Genomic DNA, 22,682 nt, shown 5'->3' with positions numbered 1-22,682 from the left:
TTTTGTATAGACTATTAACATTTTGCAATTCCAAATGAAATAATGGATATAACTACAGTAGTGATTATCAATAGCTGCTAAGAGCACTAATTAGGTAAATAACCAACCGACATTATAGTAGATGGAATCAGACTGACATCATCTCAGCCCAATGGCAGATCTTAACATCTTACAAAGAAATACAACCAAATATTATATGCATCCTGACATGATGCAATAGGATATACACAATATTGCCTGTGAATATTCCTGTCAAAGAGAAAAAATATCAAATGTAAAATCTAATCAAGCATTTAGATCTGACTGGTTTACAGGATATATGAGTGATAGAGGAGCATGTTAAAGGACACCTTGGAGATACAATCAACCAAATCCAGAATGTAGGAAATCTTACAAGACAGAGAACCTCCTTTCTTCAACAAATAAAGGCAAGGAGAAAAAGGAGGGAGAACTATTAAAGATTAAAGGAAACACATTAATCAAGTATACTGTATATACTTTGGATATTGATTTTCAAAAGTTCACTGTAAAATATATGAACATTGACTGGCTATTTGATATTAGAAGGAATAATTGTTAAATTTTCAATATTATTGTCCTTATATTTTAGAAATACAACACTAAGTTATTTACAGATGAAATGATATTATTTCTGAGGTTTGCTTTAAAGTAAAACACCCAGGGGGTTGGTTGGAGGGAGGGATATAGATGAATTTCCATGAGTTGGTAGATGTCAATGTGGGTAATAGTGATCGCAATTCATTGTTGTTTCTACTTTTCTTTCTTTCTTTTTCTTTTTTTTTTTTGAGACAGAGTCTTGCTCTGTTTCCCAGGCTAGAGTACTGTGATGTGATCTAGCTTACTTCAACCTCAAACTCCCGGGCTGAAGTGATCCTCCTGCCTCAGCCCCTCAAATAGCTAGGACTGGTGTGTGCCACCATGCCCAGCTAATTTTTTTCGTATTTATTGTAGAGATGGGGTCTCACTCTTGCTCAGGCTGGTCTCAAACTCCTGGCTTCAAGAGATCTTTCAATCCTCAGACTCCCAATGTGTTAGGATTACTAGCTTGAGCTACTGTGCCCAGCCTCTACTTTTGTATGTTCAAATTTTTTCATAGAATAAGTTTGTTTAAAAATTAAAATAATAATGTCAGCAACAATAAAAAAGAAATTATGCCAACAGAACAAAATATTTCTGCTCTTAAAAATCATATACTATTCTGGAGTATACTGCCTGATCATGCCATGAAAAATTCTGGAGACACTGAAAGACCACACTGGAATAATAGGTACCTGTTAGTTTTGGGGTTCTTGTATACCTCTGCCAATACCACTTCAGACTAAGAGTAATAATAATTTTATTATGTATTTTCTTTAGAGTTCCACAAACATGTGGAGTTTGATTTCCTTATCAAGGGCCAGTTTCTGCGCATGCCCTTGGTCAAACACATGGAACTGGAGAACATCTCATCAGTAAGTTCACTTACCTTCTGTATTTTACTTAAGGCATTGTCAAATATTGTAGCTCAACTTCTTTTACAATCAGCCTGAATCTGTCTTTAGCACCCAAGATTCTTTTGATTATTGTTTTTTTCTATAAATTTGAGCTTCTATTTCTATATGTTTAATTTTGGAACCCCCTCTTTTATTAAGAGTATTTTATTCAAAAAATAAATGAATGAACATATTTATATTTGTAGAAGAACTGGCAAGAAAGGGAATAGCAAATATATGTGTATTAATAGTACAGGTATACAAAATAATTCACATATAAAAGCTATGCATTGGGTTATTGTGATTTATTGTGATTTTTCCATTTTCTCTAATTTTCAGGCTTAACTTAAAATTGCCCGTATAATTAAAAATATAATTTATAATTAATATTACCTTTTTGGTGATTTTCAAAATTGTGAGAGAATATACATAAAATTTAACACTTTAACCATTTTTATGTGCACGGTTCAGTGGCATTAGGTGCAACTGTTTCATTATCCCAAACAGAAGCTCTGCACCTATTAAATTATATGCTTTTATTTTATTTATTTATTTATTTCGAGACAGAGTCTCGCTCTGTTGCCCCGGCTAGATTGCCGTGGCATCAGCCTAGCTCACAGCAACCTCAAATTCCTGGGCTCAAGCAATCGTTCTCCCTTAGCCTCCCGAGTAGCTAGGACTACAGGCATGCCAGCATGCCTGGCTAATTTTTTCTATATGTTTTTAGTTGGCCAATTAATTTCTTTCTATTTTTAGTAGAGATGGGGTCTCGCTCTTGCTCAGGCTGGTCTCGAACTCCTCACCTCACCTTGAGTGATCCTCCCGCCGTGGCCTCCCGGGAGTGCTAGGATTACAGGCATGAGCCACCACGCCCAGCTTTTTATTTGCTTTTATTTATTTATTTATTTTTTTTGAGACAGAGTCTCGCTTGTTGCCCAGGCTAGAGTGAGTGCCGTGGCGTCAGCCTAGCTCACAGCAACCTCAAACTCCTGGGCTCAAGCAATCCTGCTGCCTCAGCCTCCCGAGTAGCTGGGACTACAGGCATGCACCACCATGCCCGGCTAATTTTATATATATATACATTAGTTGGCCAATTAATTTCTTTCTATTTATAGTAGAGACGGGGTCTCGCTCTTGCTCAGGCTGGTTTCGAACTCCTGACCTCGAGCAATCCGCCCGCCTCAGCCTCCCAGAGTGCTAGGATTACAGGCGTGAGCCACCGCGCCCGGCTTGCTTTTATTTTTTAACATAAGTTTTTATGCTTTTATTTTTTAACATATGTTTTCCAGGGCCATTCATATTTCTTAATGTTACTCTTAGCATATTGTTAAGTCAAATAAAGTTTTTGACTTTTTGAATGGCTCTAAATTTTCTGGGTTATGAAAGGGACTGATATGAAGGTGGTAAATTGAATTGAGCATCCTTTATCATCGTAATATTATATTTTAAAACTATACTACCTGATTGGTTTCTGGTTTCTTTCTGTTACTAGGAAGAAGTTGTGGAACTAGAATACGTAGAAAAGTATACTGCACCCCAGTCAGAGCAATGCATGTTCCATGATGACTGGATCAGTTCAATTAAAGGGACAGAGGAATGGTATTGACAGTTGAATGCTTTCTGTTTTCTTATATATCTTTTTCAGTCTTTTAAAATCCATTATGTGAATATTTTTCTCTGATTTGCTGTTCTTTGTAAAAGTCATTTTGCAATATGTGTACTGGTGACCATGCCAAACAAAAAGATCTGTGCATTCAGTGTATTCAAGAAGAAACATGTTTATTAATATGTTTGTTTTTCTATTTCAAGGTGTTGTAGTAACATTTGTCTTCTGAATAAGTCATGTGTCTTAGGGCATTTAATTTATTTTGAGTGTGTCACTTTTAAGACCAAGGATATAATTTATGTCATAGAAAAAAAATAACTTTTGTAGCCACAGATCTCCTGGCCTACTACCATGAAGATGCATATCATGCTATTTGAGGGTTAAAAAGAACAGACTGGAATCAAGTAAGAAGATATGGACAGCACAGTATAAATCCCCACTGTCCTTACTTATAGAAAAGCACCTCAAAGAGTGTGGTCCATATTAAGTTATTAAGTATGAAATGTCTGATTTCCTTAAGTACTAAGTTTGATAGTTGATATCTATTACATTTCACTTTGACGCTTCTTGTTTTATTTTTATTCTGAAGGTATATCCTTAGTTTTGCAAACACATGTTTTGGCTTGTGATTATCTTTCAAAAAAATTTTTAGAGTAATTTTTGTGAAATAATATCAATTACATTTTACTTTGACGCTTCTTGTTTTATTTTTATTCTGAAGGCATATCCTTAGTTTTGCAAACACATGTTTTGGCTTGTGATTATCTTTCAAAAAAATTTTTAGAGTAATTTTTGTGAAATATTTGTAGAACCAGTATAGCACAGATAGCTTAAAATATCAATGAAGTGTTGGGGAAGGATGTAGCTAATGAATGCACAGTACATCTGTGGTTTGATAAATTCCATTCCAGTGATTTTAATCTTGAAAGTGAGCCACGTGGAAGACTTGAGACCAAGGTGGATATGGATGAGCTGAAAGCTGTAGTGGAACCTATGTGTGAATTAGCAGCAAGGCTTGATGTTACTATTCCAACAATACTGGGCCATTTGAAAAAAATCAGCAAGATAAAGAAGCTGGATAGATGGGTTCCATGTGAAATAAATGAGCATCAGAAGAGAAATCATCTCAAAGCTTGCCTTTCTTTGCCATCATGAAGTGAAAGTAAACTGTTTCTATGCCGTATGCTTAAGTGTGATGAAAAATGGATTCTTTTTGATAATCTCAAGTGTTTGGTACAATGGCTGGATAAGATGAAGTGCCAAAATACAGTCCAAAACTAAATATTCATCAAAAAAAAAGCTAATGGTGTCTGTTTGATGGTCCAGTGCTGGTATTATCCCCTAAAGCTTCATGAAACCTGGTCAGTTGATTATAGTGGATGTCTGCTGCAACCAGTTGGATTAAATTATGAGGATACTAGTGATTAAGCAGCTGAGATTGGTCAGTAGAGACAGGCCAATCCTCTTGCAAGACAGTGCTAGACCACATGTCACACAAATGACACTGGACTCAAACTACAGAGGCTGGACTTGGAAACTCTCTGTCATCATGCACCATATTCACCAAACCTTAAACCAACTGACTACCACTTCTCTCAGGCTTTGGACCACTTCTTGCGAGGAAAAATATTCAGTTCTCAACAAGCTGTAGAAAACACCTTTCTCGATTTCATTGCCACTCGCTCTCTAGGCTTCTTTGCTGCTGGCATAAACAAGCTACTGTTAAGATGGCAAAACTGTATCGACAGTTTGGGTGCACACTTTGGTTAATTGTACTGCTTCCTGTTTGAGATATAACAAACTACAGTTCTGATTTGAAATCAGACATTTCATATTTAATGACCTATAGTGGGACCTTACATATTTCAAAGAATGTGTTTCTGGAGTTACAATACAAAGTTATGTTTTTACTGGTTTTACTTTTACTGGTTTTAGTTTTACTGTTTTTCTCTTTAATGGTTTTCACTGGTTAAGTACAAAGGACTACAGGTTGAGTATCCCTTATCTAAAATGATTAGGAATAGAAGTGTTTTCAGTTTTCTATGTTTTTGGATTTTGGAATATTTGAATATACATAATGAGATATCTTGGGGATGTGATCCAAGTTTAAACAGGAAATTCAGTTCTGTTTCATATATACCTTATACTGATAGCCTGTGATATATACAATACAATATTTTTAATCATTTTGTGCGTGAAACAAAGTTTAGACTGCGACCCATCACTTGAAGTCAGGTATGAATTTTCCACTTGCAATATCACATTGGTGATCAAAAAGTTTTGGATAGAGCAGGTGCAGTGGCTCACACCTGTATGTAATCCCAGCACTTTGGGAAGCTGAGACAGGATGATCACTTGAGGCTAGGCATTTGAAACCAACCTGAGGGAGATTTGTCTCTGCAAAAAATAGAAAAATTAGCTGGACATGGTGTTGGGCATCTGTAGTCCCAGCTACTTGGGAGGCTGAGGCAGGAGGATCACTTGAGCCCAGGAGTTTGAGGTTGCTGTGAGTTAGGCTGACGGCATGGTACTCTACCCTAGAGCAACAGAGTGAGACTCTGTCTTTTTAAAAAAAAAGTTTTTGGATTTGGAGAATTTCAGATTGGGGATACTCAACCTGTAGTAGGCTTTACAAGTAATTTGTATAGGTTCCCTAAGAGTTGTATTAATTATAAAAATAGTAAAAATGAAATCTGGGGTCACTTATTTTTAGGAGGTCAGGAAAAGTCAAGTGTAAACATCTGATCTATTTTGAAATCTTGATCTTCATATTAAAGAAGAATTTAAAAGTATAATCCTAAAGGTTTACATTGTCATTGTCTTAGAAACAATTGATTTTCAGAGTTTGAAAAAGCTGCTTTTTGTATTTCATAAGATTTTTTTTTCTTCTTGTAGGATCTTGACTGGTTCTTATGATAAGACTTCTCGGATCTGGTCCTTGGAAGGAAAGTCAATAATGACAATTGTGGGACATACAGACGTTGTAAAAGATGTGGCCTGGGTGAAAAAAGGTTAGGACTCTGCCTAAACTGAGAGGAATCCTAGATAGGGATTTGGAAATTAGCCTTTTTTAGTGTTGGGGCAGAATGGGGAGGGGCTAGGAAATATGCCTCAGTTATTGTGACATCTTTTAAAAATATAGTGTTCAAGAAAATAAGATTGTCCAGGCGTGGTGGCTCATGTTTGTAATCCTAGCACTCTGGGAGGCCAAGGTGGGTGGATCACTCAAGGTTAGGAGTTAAAAACCAGCCTAAGCAAGAGAGAGACCCCATCTTTACTAACAATAGAAAGAAAATTAATTGGCCAACTAAAATATATAGAAAAAATTAGCCAGGCATGGTGGCGCATGCCTGTAGTCCCAGCTACTCAGGAGGCTGAGGCAGAAGGATAGCTTGAGCCCAGGAGTTTGTGGTTGTTGTAAGCTAGGCTGATGCCACGGCACTCTAGCCTGGGCAACAGAGTGAAACTCTGTCTCAAAAAAAAAGCAAAATAGGATTATATAAAAAATTCATAATGTGAATCTTAATGGAAAATATATTGGATAGTCTGGGCATGGTGGCTCACACCTGTAATCCTAGCACTCTGGGAGGCTGAGGTAGGTGGATCGTTTGAGACCAGCCTGAGCAAGAGCAAGACGCTGTCTCTACCAAAAATAGAAAAAAATCAGGCAGGCATGGTGGCACATGCCTATAGTCCCAGGTGCTTAGGAGGCTGAGGCAGAAGGATCACTTGAGCCCAGGAGTTTGAGGTTGCTGTGAGCTAGGCTGATGCCACTGTACTCTATCTAGCCCCAGCAACAGAGTGATACTTTGTCTCAAAAAAAAATAAATAAATAAATTATATTGGATCATATACATTTTCAAGTTAATATTGAGTATGTTAAACTCATATTTTCTATTTTTGAATACTCTCCCCGTTACACTTTGTTAGCTTTCCTTTTAAAAGCTGGCAGTATGAGCTCTTTATCTTTTTAACATCTTTTTCAACAACAAAAAATTCCAGTTTTTCAGTTTTAGAGCTTGATGCACCTAGAATTTTGCTCTGATTTGATTCTTATTCTTGTATTCTCCTTTCTTCAGACAGTTTGTCTTGCTTGTTACTGAGTGCCTCTATGGATCAGACTATTCTCTTATGGGAGTGGAATGTAGAGAGAAACAAAGTAAAAGCTCTACATTGCTGCAGAGGTCATGCTGGAAGTGTGGACTCTATAGCTGTTGATAGCTCAGGAACTAAAGTAAGTAGCCAGTGTGTTATTAGTACTGTGTTAAATTAGAATTTGAGGTTTGTATTAAACATTTTTTTCTACAGTTATTTGTTGTGATTGGCTTAGTTTCATAACAATCAGTGACTAACGAATGTGATTTCAAACCAAAAGTAAGTACTCATACAATAAGAGATATAAAGATTTACTTCCTCAGTCTATCATTGGTTTAGAATCTTATATATATTACAGAAATGTTAAGAAATGAGGTAAACAAGGAATTTCTTTATTTAACCTTCCTAAATCGTAATTGATATATTTTCAATCTGTATCAGCTATTCATAAGTGCTGTCACCAATTTAAAATGTCTCATTGATCATCTGAGCCTTAGTGTACACTAAGGTTAGTGTTCATATAATTTGTTTTACTATCAGTGTTGATGTCTTTATCATGATAAAATATTAAAAGGGAAAAGGAAACAATACGAGGGGTTACAAACCTACCTATAATTTGTTTATTATTTTTTTTATTTCTTTTAAATAAGCATCTGTCTGGCACTGGACCTACCTATAATTTGAAAGTTTACTAAGCAACACTGAAATATTCTAGTCTTAAGAGTGTTACTTCAGTACTTTGTCAGTTAGGGTAACAGGATGTTTGATGTATTCAAAGGTAAAGATTTATAATTTTTCATATTGAGCCAAAAAGAAGGTTTACATATTATTGAGTCTAAACTTAAGTGGATTAACTATACCCTGTCTGTTGGCTATAAGAGGCAGAAACTCACCTTGAGCTTGTTTAAGCTTAAAAGAAAATTTATCAGATTGTGAGATCCAAGGAAGGAGTGAACAACCACATCACAAGAAGGGTGATGACGCTTTGGGGGCCTCAGGAACCAGTGGAATGGAGGCTTAAATGTGGCCAGCACACTCCCTCTCTTCTCTCAAGTTGACTTTATTCTCTCTCATCTCAGACTGGCTTTCTCCATGTGACAATAAAGCAGGCCTTCAATATTTCCAAGGTTTTACATCCTGTTGTATGTGTTCCTGGAAAAAGACTAACTTCAACTCTCTGGAACACAAGTTCTTTGAAAAGATACCAAATGAGGAAGAGGCCTACTGGTATAGGGTAGGTCAGTTGCCCACCCTCATCCAGGCAACCATGGCCAGGGCACAGGGCCACATAAGAATGGCAACTCCCTTGAATGCAATGCAGATTGATGGTACTGCTTCCAGGAGACTAGGAAGTTGGGCAGTTGATACCACAATAGTAATGTATTTTAGATCATGTGAGCCACAGAGATTAACCAAGCAAAGCAAATGTTTTTAAGTTTAATAGGAAAAAAAATGAGGCATATAATATGAATTATATTACATATGCTTTTTCCCTTCATATACATCTGTTTAGTTTTGCAGTGGCTCCTGGGATAAGATGCTAAAGATCTGGTCTACAGGTAAATTAAGTATTTCTTTTACTTTGACTTATTAATGATGTTTCAAGGATTTCAGTTCAGTGAAAGAGAATTTTTTAATCCAAATTTTGCCATAAAAATAGACCAGAGCTTTTTAGAGCACACACATAAAAGCATAGTATGGCAACAAATTAGTATATTTCTTTGTGTTTCAAGATGTTTTTTCTACCTCACTACCTCTTTACTTATTGTACAGTGTCACTGACTTGCTGCAAGTATCAACAACACGCTTGATACAAAGGGACATAACCACTTCAGTTCTCAGAGTTCCCTTTTTCAAGAACCTAGAAATAAGAAAAAATACCTTCTCAGTTATTTTGACTCGAAGTCATTTTATTATTAGAAGAATTTCTTAGTTAAGCAGGTTTACTTAAAAAAATTTTTTTTAATACAGTTTACCACACTTAGTATTATTACTTTGGAAACAAATTAAAAAGAACAAATTGAGGGAGAAGGAGAAAGGTCTCCTAGAGGAAGGTGCTTTGATAGTATAGTAAGAAGACTCTGATGGGAAGAAAAGAGAGAAAAAAATACACACATATTTTAAAACAGTAGCTAGAACTATTGATTGCACAGGAAACAGACCAGAATACCTCCGTTACTTCTGAGGGAACTGCAATATTACACAATATGATACCCCAAATACAGTTTACCAAGTAGAGTTAAGAGGGTTCAAGAAAAGGTTAACCACTTATAAATAATGTGTAAGATGGCAGGAAATATATAATCCATTTTAGTAGATCTTATAAAAATGATTAAAGCAAGCAATTTTGAGGCAAAAAGCAGTTTAGTTTAGAAAATTTTCCCTTTGTTAGAATATTTTATTTTTTGATAATGTGGGATAAATGAAATATTGTATATGATTGGATGTTACCTTAAAAGGGTTTGTAAATCTAGTTAGAGAAAGCAGGCTAATATTCATAAAAGATACAAAACATTAAAATTTGTACTTTTCAGTCTCAGTGTGCTGCCTAAACCAAATGATGTATAACAAAGATTTTTTTAAAAATCAAAAAAGTAACTGTGTTGGCCGGGCGCGGTGGCTCACGCCTGTAATCCTAGCACTCTGGGAGGCCGAGGCGGGCGGATTGCTCGAGTTCAGGAGTTTGAAACCAGCCTAACCAAGAGCGAGACCCCATCTCTACTATAAATAGGAAGAAATTAAAAAATATATAAATAAACAAATAAATAGGAAGAAATTAATTGGCCAACTAATACATATAGAAAAAATTAGCCGGGCATGGTGGTGCATGCCTGTAGTCCCAGCTACTCAGGAGGCTGAGGCAGGAGGATTGCTTGAGCCCAGGAGTTTGAGGTTGCTGTGAGCTAGGCTGACGCCATGTCACTCACTCTAGCCAGGGCAACAGAAGTGAGACTCTGTCTCAAAAAAAAAAAATAAATAAATAACTGTGAAACACTTTGTTAGAAAAGTAAAATAGTCAAGGAGAATAAACATGGCTGAAATGTATCTCTTTTTATCATGTGTTTAACTTGTTATTTCCTCCTTCAGTATATAGATATAATCTAGATAAAGCTCTCCTAGAACTAGCACCAAGCAATTTTTCACAGTTATGATAAAGTGATAAATATTTATAATGATGATCTTAAAGACAGTAGTATTTCAAACTGGTTAGGTGTTAGTTTTTTAATATTTTTTATTGTTTGCTTTTTTGTTTTTGAAGATTGGTAATCCAGGTATTATTTTTACATATAACTTTTTGTTAACCAAAATAATGAGGAATATCTTCCCTAACCAGCTGTGATAACATGGAGAAACTGTGTATCTAGAAATGGACAGAATTCTTTTGGACAGTTTGCAATTAATATTGACTAAGTTTTTAAGATCAAACCTAATTAATCCTCTATGATGCAGTGCCTACAGATGAAGAAGATGAAATGGAGGAATCCACTAGTCGACCTCGAAAGAAACAGAAAACAGAGCAGTTGGGACTAACAAGGGTAAATATTTGTGAGAATTGACTGTATGTAGCTTAGATCTGTATTAATAAGTATATGGTAATTTAATGTGGTCTTTCTCTTTCATATATCCTTTTGTCTTACCTTGCTTGTCAACCATGACTATGCTTTCTTTCAGTGGATTTATAAATTTTTACTATAAGCACTGTACTATTGCTACATTTATCTGAGTCTATTTTATTTTACTATTTTAGTTTTAGAGACAGGGTCTTTTTGTCGCCCAGGGTGGGGTGCAGTGGCACAATAGCTTACTACAATAGCTTACTACAGCCTCAAACTCTGGGCTCAGCAATGCTCCTGCCTCTGCCTCCTGAATAGCTAGCACTACAGGTATGTGCCACCTGATCCACATAATTTTTTTTTATTTTTTATAGAAATGGGAGTCTTACTATGTTGCCCAGGTGGTATCTGAATCTTTGAATATATTAATAGTAGCATTGAGCCAGGCTTACAGATTGGTAGCATGATTATTATATTTGATTTCAAGGTGCATTCTAAAGTAGGATCTTTACACTGTTAAAGCTTGCACTAAAGTTAAGTGAAGCATCTAATTACCTACCTGTTTAAGGAGATTATTTGTTTTATACACTGAGGATATAATTCCTATTGGTGATGCTAGTTTTATCTTCTAAATTACTAGAAACCAGCACTCTGGGAGGCCGAGGTGGGTGGATTGCTCAAGGTCAGGAGTTCAAAACCAGCCTGAGCAAGAGTGAGACCCTGACTTTACTTAAAAAAAAAAAAAAATAGAAAGAAATTAATTGGCCAACTAAAAATATATAGAAAAAATTAGCCAGTCATGGTGGTACATGCCTGTAGTTCTAGCTACTTGGGAGGCTGAGGCAGAAGGATTGCTTGAGCCCAGGAGCTTGAGTTTGCTGTGAGCTAGGCTGATGGCACTGTACTCTAGCCCGGGCAACAGAGTGAGACCCTGTCTCAAAAAATAATAATAATAATAATAATAAAATAAATAAATAAATAAATTACTAGAAACCTAGAGTTTAATTTGGGATTCGATTCTATTGTTTAGCTTTTAGATCCCATTAAATCAAACTTAGGAACTTCATCCCGGTTTTTCTTTTCTGTTTTCAAAAAAATATTTAATTGACAAAATAAGATTGAATATATTCAAGGTATACCACATGATTATATATATACACACACACACACACATATACACATTGTGTATTGATTACTACAATCAAATTAATTAACACATCCATCCCCACCCATGCTGTACATTAGAGCCCCAGAACTTATTCATCTTATCACTGCAAGTTTGTGCCTTTTGACCAACATTTCCCATTTCCCCCAACCCCTTGTCCCTGGCAACTACCATTCTACTCTCTACTTCCATGAGTTTGACTTTTCATCCAGATTCTTATTTATCCTGTTTTGTTATGAAGATATTTGTCATAATATGATCTGACCTGTATACTTTATGTGAAAGACAATACTGAGTCAGATTCAGGAAAACATGTTTTTCCTTTGTTTTCTAATAGCTGTACTGAATGTACAGTAAATGAAGCACACATTTGCATATTAGTTCTTGTAGTCACCAGTAAGATACCTTATAAAAATTTTTGAAAATGAGGGACAAAGTATGACATTAACAGTTCAGCAGATAGAATGCAATAAATAATAGCGCATACTAGTTCCAACTGAAAGTAGTGATTTATGATTTCTTAATACATTTAAAGATAGACTGCTGAATTGCAGGAGAAAAGATCTGATACCTCCTCTTCCTTTCTCCAGTAAGACAAGTTAAAGCTAGAAATGCCTTACCAATTGGATATTGTGCCAGTGATAATTTATACTCAGGCATATCCCTGATCAAAGCTCTAAAGAATGTACGAGTAGGAAAAGATTTCTTAAGTTATAAAATTTTTTTACTAAAAAGTTTTCCTTTTTTCTGTTAAAATTTAGCATGGAATATAACTTAAGGAATTTTACAAGTGTGTACACTCAAGTAATCACTATCCAAATCAAAATAGAGAATTACCAGCACACTAGAAGACTTCCTCTAGCCTATCTTGCAATCAGCTCCCTAAAAGTAACCACTTCTGACTTATACCAACTTAGATTAGTTTTTCTTTTTTTTTTTTTTTCAATGTTTACCCTCAAGGAAAGATTGCTTATTTTTAAATTTTATATAATATCTGTGACATTCATTCATGCTGCTACCTGTAATAGTAGTTCTTTTTGTTAATATATAGCATCCCATGCATGAATATACCATAGTTCATCCATTCTTCTTTTGGTTAACATTTAGGTTGTTTCTGGTTTTTGGCTACCTTGAATATAGCTGCTATGAAAGTCCTCATACTTGTCTTTTGGAGTCCATGTGCAGCCATCTGCATATGTAGGATTGCAGAAGTAGAATTGCTAGGTTACACGGGGTGTGCATGTGTTCAGCTTTCTGAATGTTAGCTACTCTCAAAAAGTTTTCCAAAATAGTTATATATCACTTTATACTTCATTTAACAGTATATGAGAGTTAGAGTTACTCCACATCTTTACCAGCACTTGATATGGTCAGTTTATTAAAGCCATGATTGATTTTTATTTTACCAAGCAACTTACAGTTACATTAACTTACTTTTAAAAAGTGTGATCATTTAATTGCTTTTTGGTGGTGTGTAGTGGAATTTAAGCCCTGCCTCTTTGATATTCAGTTGTGAAATATCTGTTCATATGTTTAGCCCATTTTTAACAAGTGTGTTGCCTATCTTAACTGATTTGTAAGAGTTTTTTATGTATTCTTGGTATATGTATTACAAGCATTTTCTCCCATGGTGCCTTGCCAACACCTTTTTTTTAGGTGTGTACTTTTATAAGGTTGCTTCCGTTTATTTTATTTGAGAGAAATAGTAGTATATTGATTTTCTCATTTAGTTTTTTATAGGGCTTAAAGTCATGCATTCATAAATTATTAATTGAAGTCATCCCAGAAACCCTTCAAGTGAAATTATACTGAAAATATTGGTGTACTTAGAAATAATAGGAAAATTTGGATTTTAGAAAAATAATAGAAAAAAGGGATAAGACATATATCAAAATAGTTATCTTCTCTTTGCATTTCTTTCCAATGCTTGACCTGTATTAATGTGATTAAATGGCTGCCTGGCAGTTATTAATAATTTGCCTGTTATATGCTTCCTTTATTAACATATAGTAAGGTTTTATTCTCTATAAATCTCAAAATTGCTTTTTTCCCTTCAGTACTATTCCACTTTAGTTTGTTTGTTTTTTTTTTTTTTTTTTTTTTTTTTGAGACAGAGTCTCACTTTGTTGTCCAGGCTAGAGTGAGTGCCGTGGCGTCAGCCTAGCTCACAGCAACCTCAAACTCCTGGGCTCGAGTGATCCTTCTGCCTCAGCCTCCCGAGTAGCTGGGACTACAGGCATGCGCCACTATGCCCGGCTAATTTTTTATATATATATATATCAGTTGGCCAATTAATTTCTTTCTGTTTATAGTAGAGACGGGGTCTCGCTCTTGCTCAGGCTGGTTTTGAACTCCTGACCTTGAGCAATCCGCCCGCCTCGGCCTCCCAAGAGCTAGGATTACAGGCGTGAGCCACAGCGCCCGGCCAGTTTGTTTATATTAACAATGCCAACATAGACTTTTCTACCTTTAAAAAAAATTATAGGCCATGCGCAGTGGCTCACGCCTGTAATCCTAGCTCTCTGGTAGGCTGAGGCAGGCAGATTGCTCAAGGTCAGGAGTTCAAAACCAGCCTGAGCAAGAGCGAGACCCCGTCTCTACTATAAATAGAAAGAAATTAATTGGCCAACTAATATATATAGAAAAAATTAGCCGAGCATGGTGGCGCATGCCTGTAGTCCAGCTACTTGGGAGGCTGAGGCAGAAGGATTGCTTGAGCCCAGGAGTTTGAGGTTGCTGTGAGCTAGGCTGATGCCACGGCACTCACTCTAGCCTAGGCAACAAAGTGAGACTCTATGTCAAAAAAAATAAAATTTATACAGGCCACGCGTGGTGGCTCACCTATAATACCAGCACTTTGGGAGGCCAAGGCAGGAGGATTACTCGAGTCCAAGAGTTGGAGACCAGCCTGGGCAATGTAGGGAAACCTGTCTCTACAAAAAAAAAAAAAAAAAAAAGAGCTGGTACAGTGGCATATACCTGTGGTCTTAGCTACTTGGGAGGCTGATGTAGGAGGATCATTTGAGGCTTTAGTGAGTTGTGATCATGCTACTTCACTCCAGCCTGGGCAACAGAGTAAGACCCTGTTTCAAAAAAAAAAAATTATATAGATAAAAATTTACCTTTTTTTTGTGTGGCTCTTGAGTTTTGATAAATGCATAGAATCATGTAACTACTACTCAATCAAGGTACAGAACACATCATCCCTTAAAACCCATAAGGCCTCTTTTTAGTCAGCCCTTCCTCTTACCTCTGTTCTGTGACAACTACTGATCTTGTCTCTGTTCCAACAATTTTTTCTTTTTCCAGAATGTCATATAAGTGGAACCATACAATATAGTGTATATAGTCTTCTTTTTCTTTATTTTTTTCCTCTAAACATTGTGCCATAAGAATATATAATCTTTTTCACTTAGTATAAAGTATTTGAGGTTCTTCCATTGTTAGGGATCTATGGTTTGTTTCTTTTAAATGCTGAGTAGTGTTCTTTTGTATGGACATACCACAGTTGGCTTAATCATTCATCAGTTGAAGAATATTGGGTTGTTTCCAGTTTGGCAGTTATGAATAAAATTGCTTTCAATATTTGTATTCAGGTTTTTGTGTGAACCTAAGTTTTCCTTTCTCTTGGGTAAATACCTAGGAATAGGATATATTTGATAAGTTTGACGTGATAAGTTTACCTATTGTTTTTGCCATATCATTTTCTATTTTAGATCCTTCTGGATACCTCTGTGTTACCTTTTCATTTGTTTTAGATCACCTCAGAGGTTGTTATGTTCCTTACTCCTCTATCAGGTTCCTTTACTTCTTGCAGGAAAATTTTAGAGCTAGGAGAGAGACCTTAGGTATCATTTGTTCCAGGAGTTGGCAAATTATAGCCCAGTAGTCAGTTTGGCTGTCACCTATTTTTGTACTACAGAAAGCTAAGATTGGGTTTTACATTTGTAAGGGGTTTTAAAAACAAATAATATGCAACAGAAACTAACTGTGTGTGGTCTGCAAAGGCTAAAATATTTATTTGCTGGCCTTTTACCAAAAATGTTTGCATCCTGATCTAGTATAACCCCCTCATATTAATATTATAGACCAAGTAATACTTAAGGAGGTTATAAAAGTAGATGGACTATCTCCCATTCCAGAATTCTTTTCTTCTCTCTTTTACAGGTTCCCTATGTTTAAGACAAGTACTATACCTAGTTTGGGGCTTTTAGTTTGAGAAAGACATTAGAGATTTTAGAGTATTAATAATTGAGCCATGGAAAGATTAAATAATAGGACTTAAAAATGCCAAGGAAATGGGGTGGTAAGAATAACCTACTGAAATTAATTTGCTTGGAGAAGTTATGTAGGAACTGGCAGGACCTTCACTCAAACATTGATCTGTCTGATCCTCAGTCTCAAGGGAGGACTCCCACCCCATGGAGAATAGTAAAGATCATCACTATGCTGGCCGGGCGCGGTGGCTCACGCCTGTAATCCTAGCTCTTGGGAGGCCGAGGCGGGCGGATTGCTCAAGGTCAGGAGTTCAAAACCAGCCTGAGCAAGAGCGAGACCCCGTCTCTACTAAAAATAGAAAGAAATTAATTGGCCAACTGATATATATATATAAAAAAATTAGCCGGGCATGGTGGCTCATGCCTGTAGTCCCAGCTACTCGGGAGGCTGAGGCAGAAGGATCACTCGAGCCCAGGAGTTTGAGGTTGCTGTGAGCTAGGCTGACGCCACAGCACTCACTCTAGCCTGGGCAACAAAGTGAGACTCTGTCTCAAAAAAAAAAAAAAAAAAGATCATCACTATGCTAACTACCAGGAATAGAAATGTAAACACTGACCCACTGCAGCCTGGGCTGCACTTTTACCAATTGCCTGAGTCTGGTGAGACAGAACACATACACAAGAGCAGATTTATTACTTACAGATAGGCAGCAAGGGACAACAGAAGTGTAGATCCATTGTGAGCTTGCCCCCAAGGCTTAAGAAAGCTGCTTGGGGCAGATGGATTCTCAACTGCGTGTGGTTCATTTGCACCACAGCTGAGGGATCCCAAAAAGCATCTTGCCCTGGATTTTATACTCTAGGGTTATGTGACTTACTGGGCAAAGCTTTGAAAGACATCATGTTTCTAGGTGGGTACTAGAACAGAGCACAGGCTATACTTACCAGACCTTCCCTATCGCAGGATGTTACATTCCCTGCACATTATTCCCTGAAGTTATTCTGAAAACTACAGGCAAGAAGAAAAGGGGAGAAAATGGGTCAGTCAGTCCAGGGCCATTTGGGAATCATCCAGCACTATCACTTTAATATCACATGTTTGTCAGCTGGGAGAATTAAGTTGTGTTAATACTGCTCAAAATAAAAAGCAGAATAGATGGGGAACAGCAGAATATGGTGAAAGACTACAAACTTTGGAGTAATACTTGGGTTCAAATTCAAGTCTGCCACTTATAAGCTGTATACCTTGAGCAAATTATCTTTCTTGGCTTCATCTCTTCATGTACAAAATAAAAACAGAAATACTCATCCTGTTGAAAGAAGAAATAAGACAGGATATGAAAGCTAAAACACCTGGGAGAATATCTAGTACATGAGCTTTGGAAGTAATAACTACTATTGTTTGAATTACTCTGAAATGAAAATACTTTCTGCTTTTGGGTATCTTTCATTTCTAGACTCCCATGGTGACCCTCTCTGGCCACAAGGAAGCAATTTCCTCAGTTCTGTGGTCAGATCCTGAAGAAATCTGCAGTGCATCTTGGGACCACACAATTAGAGTATGGGATGTTGAATCTGGCAGTCTTAAGTCAACTTTGGTAAGACTTAGAAATTCAGTAGTCCTCTTTGATCTTCTAAGTGATGAGTTTCTAGAGATTTTTTTTTTTTAGTTCCCCATGGTGAAATGTTCTTTCCTTTTCTTTTCCAGACAGGAAATAAAGTATTTAATTGTATTTCCTATTCTCCACTTTGTAAACGTTTAGCATCTGGAAGCACAGATAGGCATATCAGACTATGGGATCCCCGAACTAAAGGTGAGTCATGCAAACCACTGGGGCAAAAACATGTGTAAATGACATCAATTCCTCTTGTCACAGAGGTATAAAAAATAAATTTCTACAAATTTGGGGGGCAGTTGTTTTATCTGTTTCTCTTTTATAAAATTCAACACTTGTTATCTTTTTTGCTTTGTTCAGATGGTTCTTTGGTGTTGCTGTCCCTAACCTCACATACAGGCTGGGTAACATCAGTAAAGTGGTCTCCTACCCATGAGCAGCAGTTGATTTCAGGTTCTTTAGATAACATGGTCAAGCTGTGGGATACAAGAAGGTAAATCTTATTTATGACCTACAAAAGGAAGATATCAATTTTCTATTATATGCAGAGAAAATGAAATACTGAAATGATTACCCAAAACCAGAAGAGTAAAAAAAAGTTCTTGATTATACTACCTGATGTGATAAATACTGATGTCCTAAAGAGAAGTCAGGATCAAAGGAATTTTCTTCTTGTTAATATGTTGTGTTAGTTTGCATTTTGAAAGGAACTAATTCTTTATCTTTTACCAAAAAAAAAAAAAAATCCAGAAGTTTATTAAGTCCATCTTTCTGACTTTGTTATAAAACAGGGAAGAAATAGAGTTTAGAAAGATTATCCTGATCCTTAATATAAATTATAGTTAATAGGAAGTTAAATAAAAATACATATTTTTAAAGATTCATAGGCTTAGTGGTATAATAATAATGTATACAGAGTGTCCTGATAAAATGTATACACTAAATATTTATATATCTTTACAAGTAGAACAGATAGGCATTACCCAAATACCTGTTGATGTGTTATTATTGACCTTAAATCTGCCTTTTACTAACCTTACACTAACTTATAGTAGATGGCTTGTTAATATCTAGAAGGCACATACATTTTAATTGTATACTTTCTATAGCAGTTAACATATAGTTTCTGATAGCAATAGTAAGTGCTATGAAGAAAGTAAAGCAGAGCAAAAGGGACACATCTTTGGGGAGGGCCCCTCTGTGAAAGTGATATTTTAGTAGTGAATTGAACAATGTAAAGGTATGAGCCATGCACAGATCATGGCATAGGGAAAAGCAGATAAGTGAAAAGAACCTTGGCATGTTGACATAATAGCAATAAGGCCAGTGTTGATGGAATGGAATAAGTAAGGAGAGTGGCAGGACATGAGGCACGTAGTGGTTATACCAAGGAGGACCGTACAGGGCACATTAAGGAGTTTGGGTTTAATTTTAAGTGTGATGGGAATGCTTTGGTCTGTTTTGAGCAAGGGATCAAGAATAGGAGAGAGTCTATTGTTGTAATTTAAGAAACAGGTAATGGTGACTTGGACTATGGTGGTAGAATTCAAGATAAGTTATTGGGTTCTAGGTGTATGAAGATAGCTCTTAGGCAGAAATGGCTTATGAATCGAATGTGGAAATAGGAATCAAGGATAATGCCCACATTTTCTGTATGAGCAATTGGGTGATTGGTGGTCCCATTTACTGTCATGGAAAGAGTAAAAAAGCAGGTCATAAGGAAGAACCAAGAGTTTTGTTTTGGTTGTTTTAAAATTCTAGTGCCCAAAGACATTTAACTGTCAGGCAATTAGATATCAAGCTCAGGAGAGAAGTTTGAGCTGAAGATATAAACTGGGGAATTATTAGTGTATAGATGACTAGACAAAGGGTATATAAAGCATGGTTTGAGGATGAAAGACAAGTAGTCAAGGAAATATGAAAACGGGCCTAATTATAAGTAAATTTTTATAATGAAATAATACTTTTCCTAAATATACTGGTCACAATGAATCTCTGTAGTCTGTTATAATGATATAGGAAAAACAGGAGAGGTGGTCAAGTAAATACTCAAAATTTTAAGATTAGTGGTTATACAGACTGAGATGGTAAATCTCAGGAAAGTATAAGTGAATATTCACTTTCAGAAAAGTATAATTTTTTGTTTTAATACTACGAATGCATATAACCAATATGTTAATATTTTCATCTTTTAGTTGTAAGGCACCTCTCTATGATCTAGATGCTCATGAAGACAAAGTTCTGAGTGTAGACTGGACAGACACGGGGGTAAGAATTTATTAGTTATTTGCTGAAGAGGAAAGTATATTAGAATAAATCTGGTGTTCATCTTTACAATAAAATCTCATCTGATTCAAAGAAGAAACAAATTTGTCCTTTAATAATAGGAGTAGCAAAATTTGAAATTTTTTTTTTTTTTTTTTTTTTTGAGACAGAGTCTCACTTTGTTGTCCAGGCTAGAGTGAGTGCCGTGGCGTCAGCCTAGCTCACAGCAACCTCAAACTCCTGGGCTCGAGTGATCCTTCTGCCTCAGCCATGCGCCACCATGCCCGGCTAATTTTTTATATATATATCAGTTGGCCAATTAATTTCTTTCTATTTATAGTAGAGACGGGGTCTCGCTCTTGCTCAGGCTGGTTTTGAACTCCTGACCTTGAGCAATCCGCCCGCCTCGGCCTCCCAAGAGCTAGGATTACAGGCGTGAGCCACAGCGCCCGGCCAAAATTTGAAATTTTGAAGTAATTTTTCCCCGCACATATTTTTTTTTTCTTTCTTTTTTTTTTATTTCGGCATATTATGGGGGTACAGATTTTAAGGTTTCAATAAATGCCCTTTTACCCCCCTCCCCCCACAAGTCTGAGTTTCCAGCATGACCATCCCCCAGATGTACACATCTCACTCATTATGTATATATATTTTTTCTTTCTTTTTTTGAGACTCTGTTGCCTGGGCTAGAGTGCTGTGGCATCAGCCTAGCTCACAGCAACCTCAAACTCCTGGGCTCAAGCAATCCTTCTGCCTCAGCCTCCTGAGTAGCTGGGACTACAGGCATGTACCACCATGCCCGGCTAATTTTTTCTATATAAGTTTTTAGTTGGCCAATTAATTTCTTTCTGTTTTTAATAGAGACAGGGTCTCGCTCTTGCTCAGGCTGGTTTCAAACTCCTGACCTTGCCTCCCAGATTGCTAGGATTGCAGCCATGAGCCACCACGCCCAGCCTCCCCATGCATATTTTAACGAAACATTTTAAGACCATAAACTCACTACTTCAGACTAATTGGATCAATGTATTTCTTTTTTTTTTTTTATTTCGGCATATTATGGGGGTACAGATTTTAAGGTTTCAATAAATGCCCATTTCCCCCCTCCCCCCAAAAGTCTGAGTCTCCATCATGACCATCCCCCAGATGGTGCACATCTCACTCACTATGTATGTATATACCCGCCCCCCCTCCCCCCTCCCACCTGCCCAATACCCTATTACTTAGGTGCTACTCAGTTAATACCAGTTTGCTGGAGAATATATCTGGTGCTTGTTTTTCCATTCTTGGGATACTTCACTTAGTAGTATAGGTTCCAGCTCTAACCAGGAAAATATAAGATGTGCTATATCACCATTGTTTCTTAGAGCTGAATAGTACTCCATGGTATACATATACCATATTTTATTAATCCATTCTTGGATTGATGGGCACTTGGGCTGTTTCCACAGCCTTGCAATTATGAATCGTGCTGCTATAAACATTCGAGTGCAGGTGTCTTTTTTGTAGAGTGTCATTGGATCATTTGGGTAGATGCCCAGCAATGGGATTGCTGGATCAAATGGTAGATTCACTTGTATCGCTTTAAGGTATCTCCATATTGCTTTCCACTCAATGTATTTCTTAGTTAGAAAAATTATATACAATAAGTCTGCAGTATAAAATGTGCTTAAAGAAATACAATTTTTAATTTTTTTTTGCGTGTATACATGTGTGTGTGTGTGTGTGTGTGTGTGTGTGTGTGTGTGTATAAGCTTTTATTGCCTAAGAATTCTTTCCAGATATAGGTTTTGGGGCTACTTGAATAATTCTTAATATACAAACTATGCTATCCTTTGAAAACTTTTAATTTTCTTTAATAGGTAAAACTGTATCACCCTTCAAATTTTATTTTATTACATATCTTACCAAATGCCTTTATAGAAAGCACTATAGCATGTTGTGCTTCAACCAAATTAAAATGATCACTTAATGTTTTTTGTTTTTTTTTTTTTTTTTTTTAGTTAGGGAAACGGTAATTTACACTTAATGTTTTAATATACAATATTATAATACAAGTGGTGACATTTGATGTACTTGGTCCCTTTAAGTACTAACTTTCGATGCCAGTTAACTGCTCATCCATAATTCCTTTTGTAATGAAAATCATCAGTATTTAATTAGGTTTAGCTATAATATGAAATAATTATAGTTACTTACATTTTTGTTTTGTGTCTTTTTTTCTCCTTTTATACAGCTACTTCTGAGTGGAGGAGCAGACAATAAATTATATTCCTACAGATATTCACCTACCACTTCCCATGTGGGGGCATAAAAGTGAATGACAATTTGATTATAGAGATTTGTTCTATAAATAAAATGGTAGAGAACCGTGAAATTACATTGATGAAGATGTAGCTGTCAGCCTTTTAAAGTTTATGTAGTGTTTTTATCCTTCCTAATAGTTACTGTCACTTTTTCTTTATTTTGTATTTATACTGTGTTTATAAAATATAAAATGTGACCTGCATTCTCTACCCTATACAAACTCTTGAAATTCAGCTGAGTTTATTTCTTTTTAAAGGTATTGATTTGAATTAAGATTTGCTTTTAAACTGCTATAAAAGGATATATTAGAAATACAGTCATAAATTGTCCAGATTTTTATTTCTGTTTTCAGTTAGCTGTTTAAAAA

General features: G+C 36.2%; 1 protein-coding gene across 1 annotated transcript in view; it reads left to right on the top strand.

Moving 5' to 3' along the window:
- The window catches only part of WDR12 (WD repeat domain 12), a 29,927-nt gene extending 7,529 nt beyond the window's left edge, over nt 1-22,398 (top strand). Inside the window, exons 3-13 of the mRNA XM_012738954.3 lie at nt 1,378-1,472; nt 2,986-3,092; nt 5,995-6,110; nt 7,179-7,333; nt 8,708-8,753; nt 10,645-10,730; nt 17,588-17,728; nt 17,839-17,944; nt 18,107-18,239; nt 19,942-20,014; nt 22,245-22,398. Of these exons, the coding sequence (XP_012594408.1) occupies nt 1,378-1,472; nt 2,986-3,092; nt 5,995-6,110; nt 7,179-7,333; nt 8,708-8,753; nt 10,645-10,730; nt 17,588-17,728; nt 17,839-17,944; nt 18,107-18,239; nt 19,942-20,014; nt 22,245-22,322 (1,136 nt within the window). The 3' untranslated portion in view covers nt 22,323-22,398. The remainder of the gene's footprint in view (nt 1-1,377; nt 1,473-2,985; nt 3,093-5,994; nt 6,111-7,178; nt 7,334-8,707; nt 8,754-10,644; nt 10,731-17,587; nt 17,729-17,838; nt 17,945-18,106; nt 18,240-19,941; nt 20,015-22,244) is intronic.
- The last annotated feature ends 284 nt before the right edge of the window (nt 22,399-22,682 follow it).

This window comes from Microcebus murinus, chromosome 8 (assembly GCF_040939455.1).
Source record: "Microcebus murinus isolate Inina chromosome 8, M.murinus_Inina_mat1.0, whole genome shotgun sequence".
NCBI lineage: Eukaryota > Metazoa > Chordata > Mammalia > Primates > Cheirogaleidae > Microcebus > Microcebus murinus.
The sequence above is the reverse complement of the archived record's forward strand: the minus strand, read 5'-3'. Positions and strand labels throughout refer to the sequence as shown.